At 38.0% G+C, this 24,208-nt stretch overlaps 3 protein-coding genes across 4 annotated transcripts; all 3 read right to left on the bottom strand.

Annotated features, from left to right (window-relative positions):
- Nucleotides 1-229: 229 nt before the first annotated feature.
- Nucleotides 230-5,151, bottom strand: LOC103836950 (delta(24)-sterol reductase). 2 transcript variants are annotated; one of them, XM_033292015.1, is made up of 3 exons: nt 5,120-5,151; nt 1,265-2,528; nt 230-856 (listed from the first exon to the last, which is right to left on the bottom strand). In XM_033292015.1, the coding sequence occupies exons 1-3, from the start codon at nt 5,134-5,136 to the stop codon at nt 413-415; spliced, it is 1,725 nt and encodes a 574-aa protein (XP_033147906.1). In that variant the 5' UTR covers nt 5,137-5,151; the 3' UTR covers nt 230-412. The 2 variants fall into 2 exon arrangements, with proteins under 2 accessions (XP_033147906.1, XP_009111528.2); XM_009113280.3 differs by lacking the exon at nt 5,120-5,151 and adding an exon at nt 2,968-3,127.
- On the bottom strand, nt 4,524-15,449 carry LOC103836934 (tricalbin-3). Its single transcript, XM_033276321.1, is given in 14 exon segments — nt 4,524-4,794; nt 5,120-5,981; nt 6,441-6,569; nt 6,649-6,859; nt 6,861-7,121; nt 7,692-7,762; nt 7,765-7,789; nt 7,900-8,009; nt 8,221-8,414; nt 14,561-14,579; nt 14,849-14,909; nt 14,912-15,046; nt 15,048-15,093; nt 15,322-15,449. Coding segments are annotated over 12 exon segments (1,350 nt in total). The 3' UTR covers nt 4,524-4,794; nt 5,120-5,981; nt 6,441-6,480.
- A 2,903-nt stretch (nt 15,450-18,352) lies between these two features.
- On the bottom strand, nt 18,353-21,413 carry LOC103836925 (BTB/POZ domain-containing protein At3g19850). The gene is made up of 3 exons (XM_009113245.3): nt 21,183-21,413; nt 19,891-21,072; nt 18,353-18,983 (listed from the first exon to the last, which is right to left on the bottom strand). Exons 1-3 carry the CDS (start codon nt 21,243-21,245, stop codon nt 18,537-18,539), a joined length of 1,692 nt encoding a protein of 563 aa, XP_009111493.1. The 5' UTR covers nt 21,246-21,413; the 3' UTR covers nt 18,353-18,536.
- Nucleotides 21,414-24,208: the final 2,795 nt, after the last annotated feature.

Raw genomic sequence — 24,208 nt, 5'->3', positions numbered from 1 at the left:
CTCAGTGTCTTCTTGTTTATGATATCATCCTAACCTTGAACTGTGTGCCGTCTGGATAATCCTTGCCTCCTTGGCATCATCTGTCATTCTTAGTCCCACTGCAGAAGCTCTCGGTTTAGAGACCCCAATGTGACATCTTTCTCGGTTCACTCTAACCATAACCAAATTAAGTGACAAATTCATATGAAACGTGGCTCATCTCTAACAAAGGTGTCATAAGCAAAATCCAAATCTCAAAATCTAACATTTATTCAAACCATAAGTCCAAACAACCAACAACGAAAGTCATCATCAAGACACTAAACTGAAAACAGAAAAAAAAAACACATAACAGACAAATTGCAAAAGAAACGACACACTACAACAACCCATAACAATATTCTCCACCTCTCTCAAACTTCATTTTCATTGCTTAATCTGCCTCAGCATAAGCTGTTTCAAGATGAGCTTGCTCTGCTTCTCTTACTTCTTTCTCAGTCTTCCTTCCTTTCTTAGACTTGTAGTAAACACTCATGAACGTTCCGACAGCTCTGTACTTCTTGCGGCAATGCTCGTACAAGTCACCATCAAACATCCTCCAGAAACTCTTCTCATCAAGCTCAGAGACTGCATACTGAGGCTGGAACCCATGGTTCTCAATCAGCCACTTCTCCATCTTACGCACAGCTTCTGAACCATCAAACTCTTCACCTCTTAGGACAGGACCTGGTGCGTAGTAGACTCCAACGTCAGTGTACATCTGAGCATCATCCGTGTCTCCTTGTCTCTTCTCATACTCAAACCCTGGTTCAGGGTAAATCTGTTGTTTGATTGGTGCCTTGTAGAGTTTGTGTGGGCAAAGCCAAATGGGATACACCTGAAAAGGATACAACCGTGGCGAATATATATTTATGTTTTTATAAATCTGATTTCTAACCATATAATCTAAAATACAAAAGATAAATATAGTTACGAATTTTTTTGTTTAAAATCGAATAAACCAAAAACCGATAGTATATAAACCAGACCAAACCAAATTAGATGCCGTTCTAACCCGGCAGTTAATTTTAATAAACCGAAAAAATGTTTATTTATAGCTTTTACTTATCTCCATTTTTGGTATAAAACCGAATAAACCAAAAACCAATAAGACATAAATCGAACCAACCCAAATTAGATACGGTTCTAGTTTGGCAGTTAATTTTTATAAACCGAAATACCAAAAAAAAAACGAAAAAAAATCGAACCGAAACCGAGAAACTTTAAGATATAGTTTTTAGCTTACCTCCATTTCGTTGTGGACCCATTCAAGAGCATCACCGACCTTGTAAAGAGGAACAAGCATGTCCTGAATAACATGCATATCATGGTAGTAGTTCCTAATAGCTTCACCTTGAGTAGCCTTGAGAAGAGACACCTTTGGAGGCATCAACCAACCAAAGAGGAACCTAAACCAAAACTGGTCACCAAAAGGAAGGATAAGCTTCCCTTCCCAGTACAAACACCTCGTGTGCCTATGGTAGTACTCACGCGTTGGGATGTACTCAACAAACTGTCCCTTCTTCAACGCGGTCTGAGCATGTTGGTAGAACCACGGCTTGAACCACCATCCCACATTGTTGATCTTGTTCCCTTTCTTCTTGGCTTCTGCCTTAGACGCGTATGTCCCAACCATCATCACACCTTCTGTCGGATTGTAAACCATGCCTTCGACGAAGTCAGGGATCTTTGACTCGTCTCCATCTTTGGGCGCGAAAGAGTCCATATAGCCTTGTGCTAAGGCCTGAAGATCTCCCTTGACCGGTATGTAAGTGAGCCTCATGTACTCCTTAACCGGTATAAGCCTAATCTCAGCAGCAACAAGGAGTCCAAGAGTGCCTTGCGACCAAGGGATCGCGTAGAAAAGATCTGAATACTCATTATCTCTAGTGGCACGTACAAGCTCCCCACCCGCTAGAACAATCTCGTAAGCCTCGACGGTGTCCGCAAAGAGACCGTAGAGGTGAGAGCTTCCTTCAATACCGTATCCGTTAATGAGTCCACCAACGGTGAGATCGTCCAGCTCAGCGACGACAGCTAGAGAGAGGTTCATGGGGACGGTGGCGCGAGAGATCTGTCCCATGTTGACAAGAGGCTCGACTCTAGCGATCATCTTCTCCTTGTTGATCTCTAGGATGTTGCGGAACTCTCCCAGGTCGACCTCGAAGTGGCGAGCTCTCTTGTAGTCCACGTTCCTCATCCCCACGGCGATCCAGGGCTTGCGTGCGGTGCAGACGAGACCGTCTTTGGCTGCGTTCCTCTGCTTGAGGCGTTTGATGACTTTCAGGACGTTCTCGTCGTGTTCCTTGCGGCGCTGCTCGTAGGATTTGGACTCTGAGTACATGTCGCCGAGGTAGATGAGGAAGTAGAGTGTGGCTGAGATTGGGAGGACGACGAATATGACGATGATCCATCTGAACTTGACGAAGTAGTCTACCCATGTCTTCTTTCTCTTTGGCCTCACAAGCGGTGCCTTAAGATCCGCCATTACTTTGAGATTCCTCTCCTTACTGCATCAAACACACACAAGAAACAAAAAACAAGCCGTTGTAAACACTATAGTGTAACCTTCATGGAGACTGTAATCTACTCAACAGACAAAGAGACATGCAGTTTATGTTCTATAATTATTATTTTTTCTAAATACTAGGAGGTTTTGGCCATTATACCAGGTCAAGACCTCTAGTTATGTTCTATAAATTAGTTTCAGTTTTGGTTTTAAGTCTTTAGATCTGAACATCTAGACTTCCTACAAAGCCAATCAATGTCTATTTTCTACCACCAAAAGATATAAAAATTGTGAGCAGGTTCTGCAACTTTGTTTGAAGTTTGAAGACAGAGGAATCAAAACCGACATGGTTCGCTTGTGGTATGTAGCAACTATCAACAAAGTTAGAGAGATCTAAGAAACTAAAAGATAAACCAGTGAGTGAGAGGGGAAGAGATTACCTTAAGAATCCGAAGGAGATAGAGAAGTGAAAGTGTATGGATGGTGAGAGGGGATTGTCTTTATAAAATAAAAATGTGAGGAGCATGATTCTCTTGTATTTATTGAACAAAACAAGGTGATTTCCCATTATTTTATTAAAATGTTTAATATTTTCCCGAAAATAGATAGAATGCAATTAATTAGTATCTAAATTATGCCAATGTGCTAATATCTAAAGTTATGCCAATGTCTTTGACTTTTGTATTTTTCTGGTAATTATGTTTTGATGGGATTATGTAATTGGTTTTTGATTTATTAGCACAAAATATAACAACACCAAAAATAAATGAAAAGATATTTTAATAAAATATACTCAGATATATTTACATTTTAGTTTAATTAGTTCAGTTTATATATATAGTGTAATGTTAATTTTAAACGTGTAAGTCTAAATCTTATAAAATTTATAATTCTAATTGATAAAAATAACTTAATAAAAATGGCTGAATTTTTTTAATTTTATACTAGAAATCAAAACTATTAACCAATCCAAAACCATAATATTATATATTGATAATTTCGATATACTATGGTTGTTGTTGAATCGATTTCTAAATTTTAATTTAACATAGATTAAGCTATGTTTCATTTTGAATTTTTTTTAAAAAATTGTGTTAGATTTTAGTTGATATGAATTTAAATTAACATTTCGAAATAATAAACATCTTATAGTAAAAACGACAACTAACCAAAAAGGCAACAACTGAATATACTTAATTTACAAATAATGACATTTTCATTATATAGGCCATGAGTATTTATTTCTTTATTTTCATACACAAATGGGAAAATATCCAACAATTCTTTTATAAATGTAACATATTATTTTAATACCTTATACTCAAATTTACAGAGAAGAAAATCCAGGTCTTGCACAATCTCATAAAATATTTTTTATGTACCACTGCCAACCATTAACACTCACGTTTACAAATCCAAGCCATATTTATAATGCTAAACAACTATAGGGAAATGTTGGACTTTGACGTCCGTTAAATTCGATTCACTCTTTGACAAGTTATGTTTCCTCGTATTTTGAATGCAAATATATTAATAAACAATTTTAGAAAATGAAATTTGGTTCGTTGATTGGTCATAATCATGGAAACACCAAACCATTTTTGTTCTTTCTCCAATAATTGAAATTTCATATCTCCAAAGATTGGTATATTGCATAATGTACAAGGAAATGGGGACACCAATGTTTACATAATAGCCACTTTTTTGTTATTGACAGCTCAAAATTTTGTATTTATACAAGAGTTTTCTTTATACAATATATATCCAATACATGACATTACTATTTGGTCCAGTGCAACAAATAGACCTATGCGTGCCCCCATGTCATGATCAACAAAAAAATGTCATTGTCCAATTTAATTCCGTATATTAAATTTACGTGGTAGTTCCATTAACTAGACAGAGATGAGAATAACCGGTAGAAAAGTGACGGGAGCGCATAATGAAACACTGTCTTGAAAGGATCATTCCTCCTTTCAATCTCGTAGGGTTTCAATAAATGAAAAAGGTATTATAATTTACTGAAAGATCTTGTGCACAAAAAAAAATTTACTGAAAGATCTTACGTTACTATATTACAGAAATATTGTAGTAAAGTGAGTGTGGTTAAAAATAATAAAATGAGAAGGAAGAAGACAAATGAGAACGGAGAAACCGAAGAGAGGTTGTGAAAACAAACGAACACTGTCCACCACATGTCCTGACGTGTGATCTCAACGCCTTCACGTGATTTACTTCTGATTTCTTTTTGGTAATATAATCCTCCTCTGTAATTTTCCTCACTTGTTAATCACTGTCTTTTATCATCGATTACTGTTTTGTTTACTGACACTTTATTTTAATGCACCCACGATCCCCTTGTTAGTTTAATTATTTGTTTGATTGCGTGTATCCTTTATACTGAGCGTAGATCTAATCGTGCAATTAACTAATACATTTAAACATGATTTTGTACGTTTGGTGTTTTTTTGTTTGTTTGTTTAAATATTATATAAGCATGATTCTAGCAGTAACAATATCAATCATTCCAGCAACAGATCTTTTTTAGTTTTTGTGGCTTTTCATAAGAGACGGTATTATGTTACTACTTACCCAGTGTTAATGACCATGACCTCCTCAGTGTGGGAACTTTCTTGCGCCTATGGCTTGGTTTGGCTTTACACCTGATAAATAAACATACTCCAGACTCATTATCCAGCATGTATAGCAGTAATAAAACTGATAGTATATCCTAGAGAGAAACAGGATAGACATTTACAAGTTTGTGTTTGCATTTTAGAATATCGCAAATTGTTAACCGCAAAAGCCAGAAAAAATAAGAGAAGCAATTATAGCTATATACATATAGTGTACCACGTTCTTTCCGTTTGTTTGCGGGTTGTAAAATGCTATTTGAAACACAATAAAAGCAAGGAATTTCAAGCTATGGTATCTTGAATAATAACAAGTGGAGAGAGGTGATCAGAAGATTGGGGAGAGAACAGTCCTGAATAAGGAGATTAGCTATTTGGGAACCATGAAGAACTTAAAAAGCCATAAACAATTCAAAAAAGGAAGAATAAAGCGGAAAAAAACAAAATGCACCTTGTTTAGACTCTTGCTCATCTAGAAAAGCACATCCATGGCAGCGTATTTCAGTTGTTGTATCTGAAAAATGGTAATAAAATAAACTGAGCAGCATTATATCACTGATTATGCTACGTGTTATGGTAAAAAGAATCGTTTCCTTGCAGAAAAGATAAACTTTGTTTAAATGGAAAATAATTTTACTATAAAAACCACGGGTATACACGTTGATTCATAGTTGTAGGAGATTGGGTCAACTATATCCTAAAACTTTCCGCCGCCAATAAGTGCCCCTCTTCTAGTGCATGCAACGGCATTAAAATGTAAACACAAAACTGAGACCTCGTTATAAGCCATCTCTAAGGACGAGAAGAAAAAACTAACCAACCTGCCATTAAATAAGAGGGCCTTGGTCAGTCAATCAACAAAGGAGCACTAATACATGCAAACAGCAGAACTGAAAATATTTGGACCGAACTATGTCATATTAAATAGAAAGAAGACTCCACCAGCACTGAGTAGATCGCACAATCTTTTACAAAATACCACATTCGTTTTCTAGTTTCCTCGGTCACAGAAACTTTGGTTCTTCATTTTCAACTTCCATTAATAGTTTTATCTAACTGGCAACTCTTTTTCTGAGTATCATTATTAATAGGAAAGGCCAAAGCAGAAACTATGCCAGCAAAAATCTAACGAAAAACGGTTGCGTGATTCCATAAGGGATTGCAAGACTGCTTCCCAACTATATGCAGAGATTCCATTTTTCTATTCAAGTGAATTCAGCTGATACTGACAGCCATAGACAGAACGAACTAAGTTTCCATTTCTAGGTTGAGAGACTTACTTGGGCAAAAGAAATCGCTAGTGATCCATACAACACCATGTTACGGGTTGAAGAAACTTGAGCCGGCCATGTTGATAGCAACGAGCACCAATACAGAAGTTATTACACCGAACCACAATAATGCTAATCCTGAAATTATGAAGCTTAATCGTTTTAGACCAAGCAACCATAGAAGCAAAATAATTATACGACAAGAGCCTCGACTTACCTCCATCAGAATTCACATTTTTCACTTCAAATTCTGATATGCCCCCACTGCCAAAATCTTCCGGTTGAGATTTCGAGTCCTCCCCAGCCTTAGAAGGTACTGGTGACACGCTTGATTCACCTTCATATAGTTTGTCCCCAGCCTCTGATGAAACTATGCCTTGAAATTCCTCGCTCAAAATTAATGCAGACAGCACATTCATAAACGACTCTTTGACTAGGACCATCAGAAGGAATCTTGTCATTCTTCACGAATGAGCTAGGTTCTTCGGAATCAGACATTTCATCATCGGATGCATATGGAACATTGGCTTTTGCATTGCGTTTCTCATCTTCTTCATCCTCCACGTACGATTTGAATGTAAGCCGCAATAGTAACTCTCCAGCAGATCCCTTTCCAAACAAACTCCAACCGCCTCGCAAAACAACTACTCTGTCTTTAGGAACCGTATCTGGCAGTGATCCAAGGTCAACCTGGATGTATTATTAAGTAATAAGGTTACCGGACAGAATATATCATATTTAGGATTCAGCACCGTTTCCTGGTGTTTAATGCAGAGAAGACTAATAGGTGAACAACCAATCAGTCGCCTGATAACAATTTATTAGAGCAGAGGCTGACTACTAAAGCTACAGCATCAATAAATATATGTGCTGAAAAAAAATAATATATATATAGGGATAGCTAAGTGAATCAAGTTGCCCTTTCTTTGTATACTGACAAGAAGATCAACAAACGATTGTTTTTCTTACTCATTCAATCACATGGTCTTTACATCATAAACTAAAAGCTAGCTCCAATCTTATCAGTATTAGTGCTAGTTCTCAGAGAATAATGAGATGAAACTGGGTTCTTCTATTATGAAATTTATGTTGATATTAAGCACTAAGCAGAGTTATAGAGAAGGAGACACTTAAAACATGAAAAAGCTTGAGAATGAAGTAGGCGATCATCATCTTGAGAAGTCATTCGCTATAACATATCAAGCTTGTCTTATGCAGATTACAAACAAGTAAAAAGAAAAGAAAAGAAAGATGATTTACCTGTCCGGTACCAATAGCCATATCAGCGAATCCCAGACAGTCGTTGACTTCAATTTGTAATACTTGCTCCTAGGATTTGAAACGAGGAATTGGAAATCCTGACAATATATAATAGAGAAACATTATATTAAATTTTAGCAATTTTCACAAGAACTAATTCACCAATAAATATATGAATAAGCTATTGAGATATTTTTAAGCAGTTCACCTGATTCCAGATTGGCTGACCAGGAGCCCCAATAACAGTAGTTTGACTGTTCTTCTTACTCCGGATAACTTGATCAGCCATACGTAAAATAACATATGGATCCGTTCTACCTGTTATCAATTATCCAACAAAATGTGCTGAATGAAGGAAAAAGTAGAGTGATGAAGACTTCAGTACATGTGATGAATGCATACAGATAGCTGGTTTTTATTGCTCAACGAATTCAAATGGACTTGTGGGTATATATAGACCCTAAAACAACACAGAGTGTCAGAAAATAATGAATTAAAGAAGGGAAGATGTGGAAGGAGTATAATTTACCAGAGAACATGTATGGAAGTTTCTGGGCATTTACAAGAGTAACAGACAGTTCCCCAACGACTTCCTGCATGTCTCCAGATTTTAGGTCCTCTGAAATAGGTCCAACAGCTTTTCCTTTCTGGAAATCCAGGACAATTTTCTTTGGGCGGACAAATAATCGAGGCAAATCTTCTGTCAGTAATTTGGTCAAGAACCTAGAAGAGATGAAGCGGAGAAAAGAGGCAAGCAACTGATATATCAAAACATCGAAGAGGGTGAACAACCAACAGAGAGAAAAAGCTAAAACGAATACCAGCATCTGCTCAAAATTATACAGTATTGCAACTTAAAGTTTATGTTCCCAAAATTCACAGAAGAAAAGGAAAACAAAAAAACATATGCTTAATTCTACAACTGTATACCTCATCTGAACAGGGAACGACTTTTTTATGTACGAAGCACTTAAGCAAATGCAGTAATGATAATACTTTCACAAGGATAGCCAACGCACTCGGTACAAAGCTCCTCGTTGATGACAAGAAGGCGAGAATCCAAGTATCTATTGACGCTGACAAACCACTGCAATTTGAACGCAGAATCGGATTTCCAAACGGAGATATTGGGAAAGTAACTCTTTCATACGACGGTCTCCACCGCTACTGCTTTACTTGCAAGCTCATCTCCCATGATGAAAATACTTGCCCGCAGTTATCACCGGAGGAAAGGGAGCTCAAGAGGAAGCAAAGACTTGAAAGCCTCAACCCCAATGAACAATCAAGACTCCCTCTTCAAGCTCCTTATGGCGACAACTCGAGGAACCTGCTAAAGAGACCTCGTTCCCCTCCGAATGGGAGATACCTCAGCCCATCGGAATCCTCACGACACAGTGATCTTAACCGTGAGGACAAAAGAAGGAAGAGCACGCTCCCATCCTACTCAACTCGTGAAGCACGGGACACCGGCCTCCAAACCAGAGATCGCAAAAGCTCAAGTCGACAGGATAACCGATACACACACCAGAGAAGGGAGGTGTGGAGTCGTCTGGAAAGCCCAATCAGAAAGGGAGGACGCAGCTCTAACTACTATCCTCGAAGTTCACCTCGCAACGACAAGACACGGTCAAGCTACAAAACTCACACTGAATGGCGACCAAGACGCGGCCAGGAGGAACCAAGGAGCAGAATTAATAACAACGCCGTGTCTCACCAAGGAGCGAATGATCGCACGGAGAGATCCCGAGCCATTGTCGACTCTCAAAAGACAATTACTGATAACCGTGCGTCCCTGGAATCAGGAGAAATAGTCGCAACCCGAGGTTCAGAAGCTGCAAACGATAATGCAGAAGACGAAAGGATCCGCCGTCTCAAAGGTAAAGCCATCGCAACAGCCACAAGCCCACCGGCCGTCGTCCGCAGGAACTCCACCCTGAGCATCAGAGAAAAGGCCACGGAGAAAGCTATGGAGTCACCTCTAACTATCCGACAAGCCAAAAGGTACGAAACCCCACAATTGGAACAAAGAGAAAACCTCTTAGCACTTGAGAACGACATAGGCATTGATCAGGATTTAGATACTCCGTTAACTGATCTTGAGATAGCTGAGGTAGAAAATCTAGTTCTTGAAACGGAACGCCTAGAGATGGCTGAAAATAGGCTGGATGAGAATAGGCAGGCTGCGAGTATTGATGAAAATATGTTAGATATTGATAATGATGATCTTCTTGGAGATTCTCCTGTCCATTATGCAGAAACAATTGAGGCAATATCCCAACTCTCTCCAGCTAATGCTGTGTACAAGAAAAGAGTATCTTCGAGCCAGCACTCCACACTCCCCAAGGCTGATGCAACGCTCCTGACCGCAAAACAGAACGCATCTGGCGCGTACATCCCTAAAGGATTACTGAAGAAGAAGATCCCCCATTCTCCCGAAATAAAAGGAGCGAAAGCATCAAAGAAACTTCAGGTGCTCAACAACCGTGCTTCCCCAAAGAAGAAGACTGCACCGGGTAAACGCGTAACATCTTCTTCGTCCATGGTCCCTCGTACTGAGGTGTTTCCTTCTGCTCTAAGCAAAAAGTCTGTGTCCCTTTCAGGTTCGGTGGTGTCCCAGAAACCACCCAGTAAGAAGATATGAGTGCAATAGCTTGGAACTGTCAGGGTGCCAGAGCCTATCTGACAAAGCAACATCTCCGGGAGCTGCACCGCTGTTTTCTTCCTTCTTTTCTTTTTCTTTCTGAAACAAAAAACAATTACTCTTTTCTTCAAGATTTTCAGTTTGAGTTTGGTTATAATAAATTGTTCACCGTGGAACCTGAGGGAAGAAGCGGTGGACTAGCACTTTTTTATTTAGATTCTTTTGATGTTACTATTCTTTTTTCCAATAATCGTATGATCGATATTGAGGCCACCATAGAAGGACACAAGGTCTTCATTACCTTTGTATATGGTGATCCGGTCGTTGAGTACCGGGAAAATGTATGGGAACGTCTTACCCGTATGAGCTTAACAAGGAATGGACCATGGCTGATGCTAGGCGACTTTAATGAAATAATCAGTAACCTGGAGAAAAAAGGAGGCAGGAAACGTCCAGACTCCTCCTTTTTACCGTTTAAAGGTATGCTGGAAAATTGTGGGATGATCGATTTTCCCTACAAAGGAAACCCACTCTCCTGGGTAGGCAATAGAGCATCTGGAAAAGTTCAATGCAGGTTAGACCGAGCGGTAGGGAACGAAGATTGGCATCACTGCTTCTCCCACTCAAATGTGGAGTACTTGCGCCTATGGGGCAGTGACCATCGCCCCGTTCTCCTGCGCTGCCTGTCTGTAAAGAACCAAGGAAAAAGAGCTTTTAAATTCGATAAGAGATGGATAGGCAAAAATGGCTTCCGTGATACCATACTCCAAGGATGGAATGATCCAAATCTCTTTAACAAAGAAGACCTCTGCGATCGGATCGCTCATTGCCGCAAGTTCATCTCCCGATGGAAACGAAACAACCCTTCCAATGCCGCAAAAAAGATAGAGGAAATCAAAGTCCAGCTAGAACAGGCCCAGATCGACGACGACTTTTCACAAGAAGCAATCTTAAGTCTCAAATGGAGTCTATGTTCGGCCTTTAGAGATGAAGAACTCTACTGGAAACAAAAAAGTCGCGCAAACTGGCTTCGGGAAGGTGATCAAAACACAAAATTCTTTCATGCTACTACCAAGCAGCGAAGAGCCAGAAACCGAATCACAAAACTCAGGAAAATAAATGGTCTATGGGCAGAAACAGAGAATGATATCGAGGAAGTGGCAACAGGGTACTTTCGAACTCTCTTCACAACGTCGGCCCCATCTGATTTCGCAGAATCTTTAAAATATATCACCGAAAAGGTCACCCCCACCATGAATGCAGCCTTAACACGACCTCCATCAGATGATGAGATCCGTAAAGCCGTGTTTGACATAAACCCAGAGAAAGCTCCTGGCCCAGATGGATTGACTGGCCTTTTCTTTCAAAAGTACTGGGGTATCACAGCGGAAGCAATGATTCACACGGTCAAGGACTTTTTCCAGCATGGAACGCTAGACCCCCGCTTGAACCAGACGAACATATGCCTCATCCCGAAGACTGAGCGCCCTAGTGAGATGACTAACTTCCGCCCTATAAGCCTATGCAATGTAAGCTACAAGATCATCTCCAAAATCCTGAGTAAACGTCTTAAGCATTGTCTGCCCAGTTTAATATCGGAGACTCAATCGGCCTTTGTGGCTAGACGCCTGATAACGGACAATATTTTGGTGGCACATGAGGTCTTTCATGCTCTGCGTACGAATCCGAGTTGTAAAGCTAAATTCGTTGCCATCAAAACAGACATGAGTAAAGCCTTTGATAGAGTGGAGTGGTCCTTTCTCGAAGCTCTACTACTCAAACTCGGTTTCTCGTCTCAATGGGTATCTTGGATAAAAATCTGTATCTCCTCGGTATCATACCAAGTACTCATAAACGGAGAACCAAAGGGCAGCATTTCCCCATCAAGAGGAATTCGTCAGGGCGATCCACTCTCCCCTTTTCTTTTCATACTCCTCACAGAAGCGCTTATCTCTCAAATCCAAGGAGCTGAAAGGGAAGGCAGGCTCACAGGACTGAAGATCGCAAGAGGTAGCCCACCCATCTCTCACCTCCTGTTCGCGGATGACAGCCTCTTCTTCTGTAAAGCAGAAGTTGCACAATGCACGGAGCTTATGAAGATCATAAATACATATGGATGCTCCTCTGGACAACAACTAAATATAGATAAATCATCTATTCTGTTTGGTAACAAGGTCCCACCAGACTTAAAAACGGCAATCAAGCAGGCACTGGGCATTACAAAGGAGGGGGGCATGGGAGTATATCTCGGCTTAACCGAGAAAATTTGTGGAAGCAAGAAACAAGCATTCGCATTCATCCAAGAACGATTACAGAATCGTATAAACTCATGGTCGGCAAAATTGCTTTCAAAGGGTGGAAAAGAGGTCCTGATTAAATCAGTGGCACAAGCTCTCCCGACCTACGTTATGTCATGCTTCCTACTTCCCCAGGACATCATTCGGAAACTCACAAGCGCTATTTCCCGCTTCTGGTGGAGCACCAATCGCGGCCTCCATTGGATAGCATGGAAGAAAATATGTACTCCAAAAGATAGTGGAGGCCTTGGATTCCGCGACTTTAAAAATTTTAATCTCGCACTGCTTGCGAAGCAACTCTGGAGACTTATCCAGTATCCCAACTCCCTTCTGGCACGAGTCCTCAAAGGAAGATATTATCAAAACTCCAACCCAATTGATGTCAACAAGGCGAGCAACCCGTCCTATGTATGGAGAAGTCTCATGGCTGCTCAACCCCTCCTGAAATCTGGCTTACGCAAATCAATTGGTGCGGGACACAACACCCTGGTTTGGGTAAACGCATGGATCCCAACTACACCAGCGCGCCCAGCCATACCTCGCGGCCCTACTTTCAATCCCTCGCTACGGGTCAGTGACCTGATCGACCCGCTTACAAATGATTGGAAGCCCGACCTCTTGCGCGAATTGATAGCCCACGGCGACATCCCATTCATCCAAAGCCTCAAGCCTACGCGTTCTCCCCGTGCCATCGGCTACTGTTGGATCCACACCAAATCAGGTGTATACTCAGTAAAAACGGGATATTCCCTCGCCATGGAGAAAATGGAGTTCTCTGGAACAGACACGGTCCTCGAGCCTAGTATACTAGCGCTTCAAGCCAAAGTATGGAAGCTCAAGACTACTCAAAAAATCAAGCACTTCATTTGGCAAACGATCTCAAACTGTTTACCGGTCTGCAGTTCGCTAGCTGATCGCCACTGCGGAACAGATCGTCACTGCCCGAGATGCGGAGCGGAAGAAGAAACCAGCAATCACTTGCTTTTTGAGTGCCCACCATCTGTCCAAGCTTGGGCTTTAGCGGACGTACCGCACTTTCCGGGGCTATTCCCGTGTGACTCGATATATAGTAACCTGAACCATGTCCTATGGCGCGCAAAGGACTATGCAATTCCAGATGCTATAAGTGCAGCAGTACCATGGTTAATATGGTACATTTGGAAAGCTCGCAACGACAAGGCTTTCAATGGTAAGGATGTCTCCCCGTTAGAGACCGTCCAAATTGCCCGAGCAGAAGCAGAGAGCTGGAACGTTGCTCAGGCCGTCGAGCAGAACCAAGAAGACGATACCGAAGAGACCCCCCTTGCTCCTTTGCCTCAAGACGACGATCGAGGCCCCACCTGCACACTAGACGCCTCCTGGCACAGAGATGATAATTTTTATGGAGGAGGAATGGTTCTAACTAACGAGGATGGGATGATGACTTATGGTTCATTTGCTAGTAACCGAGTCTTAACCCCCCTACACGCAGAGTTCCAAACCCTGCTGTGGGCCATGAAATCCTCTATTCAGTTAGACCATAGTGCAATGACCTTCAAGACGGACTGTCTCCAACTGGTCAGACTACTTGAAGAAGACGACGAAGACAATTGGCCATCTCTGTTGGCTGAATTTGATGAGTTTCCTCTTATTCGTTCTATGTTTAACTTTTGCTCTATATCTTTTCTTCCTCGATCCCTGAACTTCCGAGCCGACCGCCTTGCAAAAGATGCTCGGTCTCGAGGTCTTATTTTTTCCCATGTAAACTCTCAACTCCCAAGCTGGATGGTTCATGAGACCAACCTCTTGGTAGTTACTTAATAAGATATGGAGCTTTCGATGTCAAAAAAAAAAAAAAAAAAAAGCAAATGCAGTATTGAACCCTTTGTTGAAAATAAAAACAGCTAAGTTTAGCAAAGAAGATGCATGAAGACAGCCATAGTAAGACTTACATTGATAGAACAGGAAGTCCTGATGTTATCATCCCGAAGCATTCATGCTAAATGAAGAAAACGATATGAGCAATTACTCTTGCACTTCCTTTTCAATTAAATGGGATGTGTCTTCCACATTATTCAGCAATAGTTAATAGCATAACCACTGCATATTTTATATGATCAGCAACTCAAAAAATTCACGAAACAAAAGATAGTGTATCCACTCTTTAATAAGATATATATGAAAAGATGTGGCATAAATGGGATACGAGAAAGCACCAGACGATCATGACTAACACATACCCATTAGATTAAACAATCGGAATGGTGCCAGCTCAAATTTGATCTTTGGAAGTGATACAAAAAAGCCCATGACGCAGCTCCAACCCAAGGAGCTGTATGTATCAGTCTTAATTTAACCCAAAGCTCGCCATCAATGTCAAAATCCCGAATACCGACTGGCACGACTACTGGGATGATACCAAATTTTAAAGTTAAGCTTTAACAACATGCGGGCACCACCAGTATACCGAAGACCAATCTGATACCTATTAAGAAGAAAAAAACTACATCATAAGCAACCTTTAACTGAGACGTGAATAGACCATCTCAAGTATCCAAAACCCAAGAGAGAGGCAATTCAGTGAAGGAGTGAGCAATATCGTATTACATCCATATGATTCAGGCCCGAAAATTGTCACTATTGTTTAACTTTATCTACTTTAAACTCATTATTGAATAACGTAGATGAAGCTTCGTTGTATGACAAACAATACCAACTGAAACCAAATAAGAACAATCCCACTCTTTGATTCACTTCCACAGCACATTGACTACCTAACATGTGAGAGAAGCAAGTAAAAGTAGGCAACAGCACCGAAGGTATGACCTTACTGCAAGTCATTGACATATTAATTGATAGGCATTTGTTTTAAATACATCTTTAGGACATCTCCAATTCTGTAGCTATTTTATTTTCAACTGTAAATGCTATAGAGGAAAACTCATTCTAACCATCTCTATTTTTTCTTCTAAAATAGAAATTGTTATTTTCACTTCTATATCTTAAAGAGAGAAAATAATAGCATACATCTACAATAAAAACATATTTTTTATTTATAAAATGGTCATTTAACTTTCTGCTATAATAATTATAACCAAAAAAATATTTTTTTGTGAAATACACCTTTTATATAAATAGAATTATACCTTTATGTACATAATAGTTTTTAAAAATATTTAGTTTAAATAATATAATAATTTTATGAAATGTTTAAATAATTGTGTTAACTTTTAAATTTCACAAATAAAAGGTATTATTTGTAAAACTAAAAAATAATATATCAAAAATATTATCTTTTAAAAGAGAAAATAAAAGAATATACTGGAGACAAATCTATCTCTATTATAGAGTTTTCGCACTCAAGCAGCGGGTCATATCGATATTTCTACTCAGGGTCCTTCTCCCGGGACTCAGACCCAAATCTTCTCTTCAGCACCTGATCCTACAAATTTATAGAGATCAGCCATACCTCGGCTAGCGACAATGCTCCACCTTAATGAATATGACTCGGTCGGTCAACCGCCGATGATAGCAGTAGCTTGTAAGATACCCGAGTAATGTAAGATGCCATCCTGAGTAAAATACGAAATCACCCTTGAGTTCCGATCCAAATCTTCTATTTTTTTAACCTGACTCCATAAATTCACTGAGACCGGTTGAGCTTCTCACAGTTGAACTAGGGAGATTTGTTGTAGGAGATGGATTGCAAGTTACTTGAACAAAAAATTGACAGGCTTGCAAGTTACTTGATTTGTTTTATTACTTGTTACTTGTAAATAATTTGCAAGTTTTTAATAATTATTTGTATTTTTTTTTTGCTAATTCGTTGAAATTCAAAACTATGTAAATATATTATGCATACAAAATATTTCATTGTTTTCCTATATTTTAGTCAATTCGAGAAAAATAATATCTAAGAAGGAAAAAAAGGTCAAGATATATCACATATGTTTGATTAACTTATGGAAATAGAAATATAAACAAGTTATTTTACTATGATTTAAAAAATGTATATTTGTTCATCAACAAAAATGAGTAACAAGCCAAACAGCGCCAAGTAGTTACTTTGATTTGAATACTTGATACTTGTCTTGTACTTGTGAGTAATTTAAATAGATTACTTGATACTCGACTTGGTCAAACCAAGTACTCGACTTTACGAGTCAAGTAGCGATTACAAACCAAGTAACAAGTATTTTTTAAAATGAAAAATAGAGTGAAGTTAGAAATGCTTTTATAGAGGAGAAAATAAAGAGATTTCACCTTTTTACCCCAAATATAGAGTAAAAAAGTGAAATCCCTCTATTTTTCCTCTATAATACTCTACTATAGAATAAACTATTAGAGCAAAAAATTATTTAATAATATAGTTATTCTATTTTAGAGAAAAAAAATAGGTTTGAGTTGGAGATGGTCTTAGCCGCACCAGGGAATGTATTTCTTATATCCAGTTTGTATGCCAGTGCTGGTAGTTGGGGAGCTGTTGTAACTTGGTAGGATAAAGAAGTTGAGTAGGCTTCCAAGCAGCAGCTGGATAAATACTTGTTTGATCCTAAGATTCCTGGATTTGATCATCAAATATGACTTACGTTTTGATTTAAAAAAAAACTATTATGTGTTATGTAATTAACGCTATAATCATATTTCTAATTGTTGGAAAAGTGAATCAGACACACTTCGAATAGAAAACTGAATATATTCAATCTAGATATTTTAATTGGTTTGGATCAATTAAGTTAGTTATTATTGGTTCTTTATTTGGATAATGTCGTTTTTTTATTACTAGGTTGGATTGCAACGTCTAATCTAGCAACAAAAAGCTATGATTATGTATTTATGTTTAAAGGCTTGTTACTCCTTGAGGTTCACCCCTCCTCTATTAATCAATTCAGACGTTAAAAAAAAATCTAGCAACAAAAAACTATGATTATGTTGTTTACTATATAATATGTGTTTGTTGATATAAGTTCATAATAATCACATATTTTATGTAGTTACTGATACATTAGAATTACAGATGTTATGATTGTAGCTACGAAATATTTTCCGACAGCATATAATTAATGATGACTTTTACTACAATTCGGTCTACATGGTGAAACGTTTATTTTTGTATCAACAGAAAACTAAGATTCTGTAAAGTACATTTTTAGGAAGATGCACAAAGTAGGCATATTAGGATATGACCAGTTTCAGCCTATGTTTGTGGTTAAATCTCAATATTCATCAATGAACCTCATTTCCAAGAATATCAACTCTAAGGGGCCGGGGCATGTGACGTATATAGCCAAGAAAATAATTTCTCCCGTGATATGATTTTGAATTGTTTTGTATGCAATGCTCAATGTATGATTTTGAAAGGCCAACTTGTTGATTTAATAGTTTGTTTCATTAGCCTTTTTATTTTGTTTTATACATAACCAGATAATCTAAAATCTATAATATTCGGAATGTGTACCTGCTATGTAAATTTCCCAGTGAGTCGGTATAGCGGAAACTGATAGTTTTCTAGATCCCTTGGAAATTTCCTCGAATTTGAGAATAATTATGAAAACCTAACCTTACCATATATATATATTATACTATAAATAATATACGAGAGTAACTATTCGAATTCTAGTACAAACTTTTGTTCCCAATAATTTTTATATAATATTTTGGTACAAAACTATTAAGAACTATCATAATCCAAATGACCCAAACACCACGGCATGTAAAGATACCCTATAGACTCAAAAAATTTATTTTTATAACATAGTTTATTCCTTTTATTTGCTTCCAAAAGACACAGAATAACAGGCATTCTCAAAACTACAATCTTTTTGCATGAAAATGCTTGTAATATACATGAGACGTACATGTGTGATGATTATATGACCATCTCAATCTACATATAGAGAAGCAAAAAATATATGGTGAAGTAGTTCATTAACATAGCCTTGGAAAATTAGAACTTGTATGGGTATGCCCATGTCTCACCAATCTTGACACTAATTCACTCTTCTTTTCCTTACAAACTTTTTCAGAATGATCCATCACTTTATTCCAATGCCTCCTCTCTAAATTTACCCTTATATCATCTTCAAACCCATCAACTAGTTTATCTGACATCTCAAATCCTTTTAGACGCACCAGTATTGGTTTCTCTTCAACATATTTGCGCGAATTCCTGGTCTTGTTTAGTTTAATCTTGTCTTCTCTCGAGTGTGGTAGAGCTTCGTTCGATAACTGTTGTGACTTGAGTGCTTGAACTGCAATATTTGGAGGGATCTTGGGATTCTTTGCAAGTTGTTTGCATGTCTCCAATGTTAGTCTCTTGTAGTTTAGGCATCGACATAGTTTTGTTCTATCTTCGGATGATAGATTTGGATGAGACTGCAAAAAAATAGTACCATAGAGATTTAGTTAATTTTCTCTTAAATTATATTCATAATGTATTGACTAAGCACAGGGATTATATAGTGAAAAAATTTAACAAGTACACAAAAGCAAGCTGACGGTAACAGCTTTTTTCTTTTCCAAGAAATCACAGTTAGATTAATCATATCTAGTGTTCACGTGATACTAATCTTGCTTTTATTGTTTAGAAACTTGTTAATGATAACTAATCAAACAAAAGATAGACAAGAAGACAAATACATTACACAGTTATTAGTCATCAATGTGCGGTAAGCTGGACAATACATTTTAAGGTTTTCATCAAACATTTTTCAAAAAATTTCAAACGCAAACATGAAAAGAAATTGGAAGAAAATCGTGTTAATACACTTTCTAAGCAAATGTATGATATATAAAAGAGAAATAGCATTTTTATCTTAACAAGGTAATAAAAAGTGAAAATGAAAAATAGGTAAAATATCTGAACTATGTAACAGAAATCCAAATGTAAATGATTGTAGTTTGAAAATCTTCTAGGAGTATTATTCTATTTTAAGACACCATAAACAATTCCAAATAAGATCTACTTATTATACTTCAACTTGTATGAATGTGTATATGTATGCAAAATCTCCAAAATTTTCGAATCTTTAGATATCACACAGCAAATAAAAGAAAAGACAGAAAGAAAAGTTAAGCTTTTTACATCTCTTGAGAACTGTAAAAAGCCAAACTATATTGAAAGTTGTTTTGCTTCTTGTCATCTTCTATTTCACTCTACTGAATTTGTTTTTTATTTTGTCTCATTTTGTTAAAGATCTTTTTATTTCGAAATTCCCATGAACTTGCAATAATTTGAAAAGAAAAACAAATCATAAATCATAATTGAATAGAAACAACTGACCTCAAGATAGATATCAATGGCTCTGAACAATCCATCAAACCAATCCCTAGCTGAATCTGGCAAACTCTCTGCAACTTCTAGAAACTTCGACACTTTAAGATTCTGGTCTGGTGATATCTCTCTCAGATACTCGTCAATCAACTTCCCCATTCTTCTTATCCTCAAACTCTCATCTTCTTCTTCTGCGCTGCTGCAGTTTCTGACAAACACTTTAAGCAATCTTACCACCAAATCAACATCGTAAAACCCTTTCTCTCTCTTCCCTCCTGTCGGTATCAGAAGATCATCAAGCTTCGCTTGATCCAGCATTTCTCCTAAAACCGTCTCTAAACCGGTTCTTGATTCCTTGCTGATGCTAAAACCAGATAAAACTCTAAGAACCCAGAAGATCTTCCTGCAAGAAAATGCGGTTTTCGCAGCAAAAATCACTCCCTGAACCGCTGTATTAGCCAAACCCGAATACTCGAGCTTGTTATTTGATTTGTTGTGGACCTTTGTCTTGAGGTAATGGAGGAGAAATCTTGTTAGGACTAAACTGTCGTTGTTCTCGTCGAAAGCTCCAAGGTTCTTTATCAGCTTCTCTATGATCTTTGGCCCGAGACTTGACATATCGTCGAACCACCACTCATTGCTTGTCTTGCAAGGAAACGATCTCGAAGTGGATCTTTTGTCTGAATCAGACCTATTCTTTGCCGTCTCCGGCGACATGGAAGAGGCTGAGGCGGAGGAAGACGTTGAGGACGAGGCAAAGACTTGACTCATGTCCGAGTTCTGAGCGATCTTGGCTAAAACCCCGAAGACTAGCTTATCCACAAGACCGTACGAGTCTGCGTGCGAGAACACTTGTTCGCAGCTCTTGAGGCATGAAACGATGTCGTTCCATGACCAGTAGAACATTCCTTCAAGAAACTTCTCTGTTTGAAGGGAGAGGTTTGAGGAACAGAGTATCTTTGTCATCTCAAGAAACTGAGATGCGCAGTACAAGATGGAGACGTTTGAGACATCGATGGAGATTCCTCCGGCATTGCTGTAACAGAATCTTGAAACCAAGTTGAACCCTTCTGGTCCGCCTGGAAAGTCTTGGAGTTGGATGATGATTCTACCGTTCTTGTGGTTCTTCTTCTTCTTGCTACTCTGTTTTATCGTCTTCTTCAAGAACCCTGAGTACTCTGACATCAAATCCTAAGAAAAATAAAGTTTCATTCAGATCAAAGACACACAAAGGAAGTTAGATTTGGTTTATTAGTTAATTTTTTTTTTTGACTAAAATTTATTATTAGTTAATTTGTTACCTGATTGACGAAGAAAGTGAATTCATGATCGAGGTTGATTTGAAGATCGCAGAGAAGAGACATTGTGTGAACTTCTTTTGCATTTGGTGATGAATGAAGCTTGTAACTAGTGACTCTTGTGAGCTTTTCGTGTTCTTCTTTTGTTTCTCTTTTTGGATTGTTGAGATAGCAATAATAGTTATCACATGGAAACCGGCTATTTATATATCTTTCATTTGTTTGACAAAAAAAATATATATCTTTTATTTCGCGTCTTTATTACTGTATATTAATATATAAGGGATATTTGTATAAATTATAACTCTCGTATAATTATGTAAACAAACATATAAGTACATTATAATTATCTAACAAACATAGAAGTACATTATAATTAATTTTACAAACGAAAATTGGTCCCATGAATGAACTTTTAACCTAGTTGAAGTAGAATATCAAACATGGACTAGTAGCATGGTAGGTTGTATTGACTCCCTAATGTGTCAGAATTGTTAGAGTATTACATCTGACAGTTGAGTAAATTGTGGATTAGTATATAAATTTCTGATAGTCCTACATTTTTATATAGTTTAGAGGTGAGTTAAGCATATTAGTAATATAGTATATATTGAAGTCCCAAAATTTTAATTTCTCGGTTGTGGTTCATATGTAGATGTCTAGTTCCACAAACTTCACGTTCAAGTGTCCGATTCTGAAAATGATAGATGTGCATTTGAATCTCATATAAAAATTGAATAAATTGTGAATCAATAGATGTAGGTGTGTGTGGTAATCATCAATTCTTAAATTACATTTTTGATGTTATCTTTATATATAAAGGAGAGTTGTCTCTCTCATTAGGCTATCCAGCTCATCAAAGAGATATGGGCAAATTGCACCACGTGTCACAATACTAGAATCCTGCAATTTTTCTCTCTAACGCTTTTAAAGCTTCTCTTAAAAAGAATGTGATCTGGGCTTTTATTATAATAGCTAGAGTAAACCCATACATTGAGCCTATTAGACACCCATTAGGTTTGTCTCCCGTCTTCCTTGATGATGAGATTTCACCAAAATTATGAACGCCGTCTAGCTCTTTGTAACGTATCACCTTCCATAACTTTGTTCATTACTCTTGAGTTTTCTTTGATTACTCCACTCAGCCCACTTGCATTCATTCAACTGCTTCGTTTTCCACCATAACCACCGGCTGAAGCCTCCACTATAAACGTCGTACCTTTCTGCGATGTTTAGTTCAACTCAAACAAGATCCAGAATAATACTCTTTCCTAGCAATCGATTTCAATGGCGGGTTATCCCCGATTGATTGATTAGATCTTTCTTATCACTGATGCTTGATTCACCTCCCTTGTGATTATAAATCCTCACTTTTCAGTAAGGCGAATTCGAGTGTAGGTATTCCTTGGGTGAGGTTTCAAGACATTGCGGTCCGTTCGGTTTGGAATATGAAGACTTGAAGTTCTGGTCGTGTTCTGACGATGCTTTAACAAATACCTAGGCCGACTCTCCGAGTTCTTATTCTACGGTGGTAGATTTTAGATTTTCAATTAATTGGGCGTTTATAGGCGTAGGTTTCTAATAAGCAATGCAAGCGAGTAAAATATGATAGGCTCAAGCGACGATTATTGAAGTTTTTTCAAGCACCATGGATGATGTTCAGTTCTAGAACTGGAACTAGGATTGCAGTGGTGGTTTGACAAAAAAAAAAGGATTACGGTGGTGATTTCGTCGGAAATGAGATAGTCGAGATCTTTAGATTAGTTTTTTTTTTTTACACGTTAGATCACTAAAATTGTTATTGGGCTGTAATCTTAATTTGGGCTTCCTCTTTGTATTGTAATATTTATATGCCAGTTTGGGTTTAATGAAATGGTATGGTTGCCGAAAGAAAAAAAATATATATATTATGGAAGCCCAAGATATATTAATGAAAAGCCTCGCTTAATGAAAGGCTTTCGTCGACGACGACTCGCTTGTGGCGTCCATCTGTTCCTCTGAACCACTCCGACGACCCGGTGGTGTAACCGTCAGCAGATGCATTCATTCAAAGGAATTAATGCTGATTTAAACACCAATGATCCATTTCGCCCACTAGGTTTTATTCAATGCACCCTCTACGTGCTCAATCTCTAGCTCTTGCTCCTTCGATTTTCTCTAATTTGATTTTATAAATATTCAATCAAAGAATTCAATCACTCGAACAGCCTCTTTACTATTTTGTCACTCACAATTTGTGAGTCACAAAGACAGTAATTAGCGATGAAAACTTCTCAACCTCTTGCTTTTAGACTTGAATCCGGCCATTGTTCTCAGAACGCATAACTTCAAATGGTGGTGAGTTAAAGGGCCTCTAGATACTCATAACTGATGAAAAGGTAGGTTTTGTTTTTATCTTCTCCACTCTCTTACCATCACTCTATTGTAATCTTCTTGACCTGTAATATAATAAAATACCAAAGAAGATACTCCACAATAGTCATAAAAGAACACCAAAGATACTGCCCAAGATTCATAATCTGTCTGATAATAGTTTTTAAAAACATGAATGAACTCTAATCATGAATTCAGGAAGCAATTTTGTTTTTATATCATATGATGGTTGACAAAGACGAGGGTTACGAGTAAAGATCCATTCTTTTTAAAATACCTAGAAACTTCTAGATTGTTGAGAAACAAAGTCATCATTTCTCCTAAAGGATCAAAAGATTAGAATTTGACACAATGCTGAGAATACAAACCTGATAGAAGAACAAGACTGAAGTGACGAATTTTTTTTACGAGCAGTATCCCAAAGACCAATATTGACAGTTTTGCCATTGACTACATCATTTGCATAGATATTGTCGAACACTGCTGGAACATATATAGTCCTGTAATAACAAGGACAACATTCACCAACAAAAGCCAGTAAAAAGACAGTTCACTAGAGAGAGAGAGATGGATATAGTTGGGGAAGTGTTGCATGAGTACTTGAGTAGGAGATAAGAAGACAAGTTTAGCCCACAACTCCATCGCAAACAGTGACG

The sequence above is a fragment of the Brassica rapa genome, chromosome A01, assembly GCF_000309985.2.
Source record: "Brassica rapa cultivar Chiifu-401-42 chromosome A01, CAAS_Brap_v3.01, whole genome shotgun sequence".
Classification (NCBI taxonomy): domain Eukaryota; kingdom Viridiplantae; phylum Streptophyta; class Magnoliopsida; order Brassicales; family Brassicaceae; genus Brassica; species Brassica rapa.
This window is presented reverse-complemented; position numbering and strand designations above follow the sequence as displayed.

Excerpts from the sequence above, each read along its gene's own strand:
- LOC103836950 (XM_009113280.3), bottom strand. The coding sequence starts at position 3,095 with ATGGGAAATCACCTTGTTTTGTTCAATAAATACAAGAGAATCATGCTC. Across the intron at positions 2,529-2,967 it reads ATCTCCTTCGGATTCTTAAG|TAAGGAGAGGAATCTCAAAG; the intron begins GTAATCTCTTCC and ends TGTTTGATGCAG. Across the intron at positions 857-1,264 it reads GGGTCCACAACGAAATGGAG|GTGTATCCCATTTGGCTTTG; the intron begins GTAAGCTAAAAA and ends TATCCTTTTCAG.
- LOC103836925 (XM_009113245.3), bottom strand. The coding sequence starts at position 21,245 with ATGTCTCTTCTCTGCGATCTTCAAATCAACCTCGATCATGAATTCACT. Across the intron at positions 21,073-21,182 it reads TCACTTTCTTCGTCAATCAG|GATTTGATGTCAGAGTACTC; the intron begins GTAACAAATTAA and ends TATTTTTCTTAG. Across the intron at positions 18,984-19,890 it reads CCATTGATATCTATCTTGAG|TCTCATCCAAATCTATCATC; the intron begins GTCAGTTGTTTC and ends ATTTTTTTGCAG.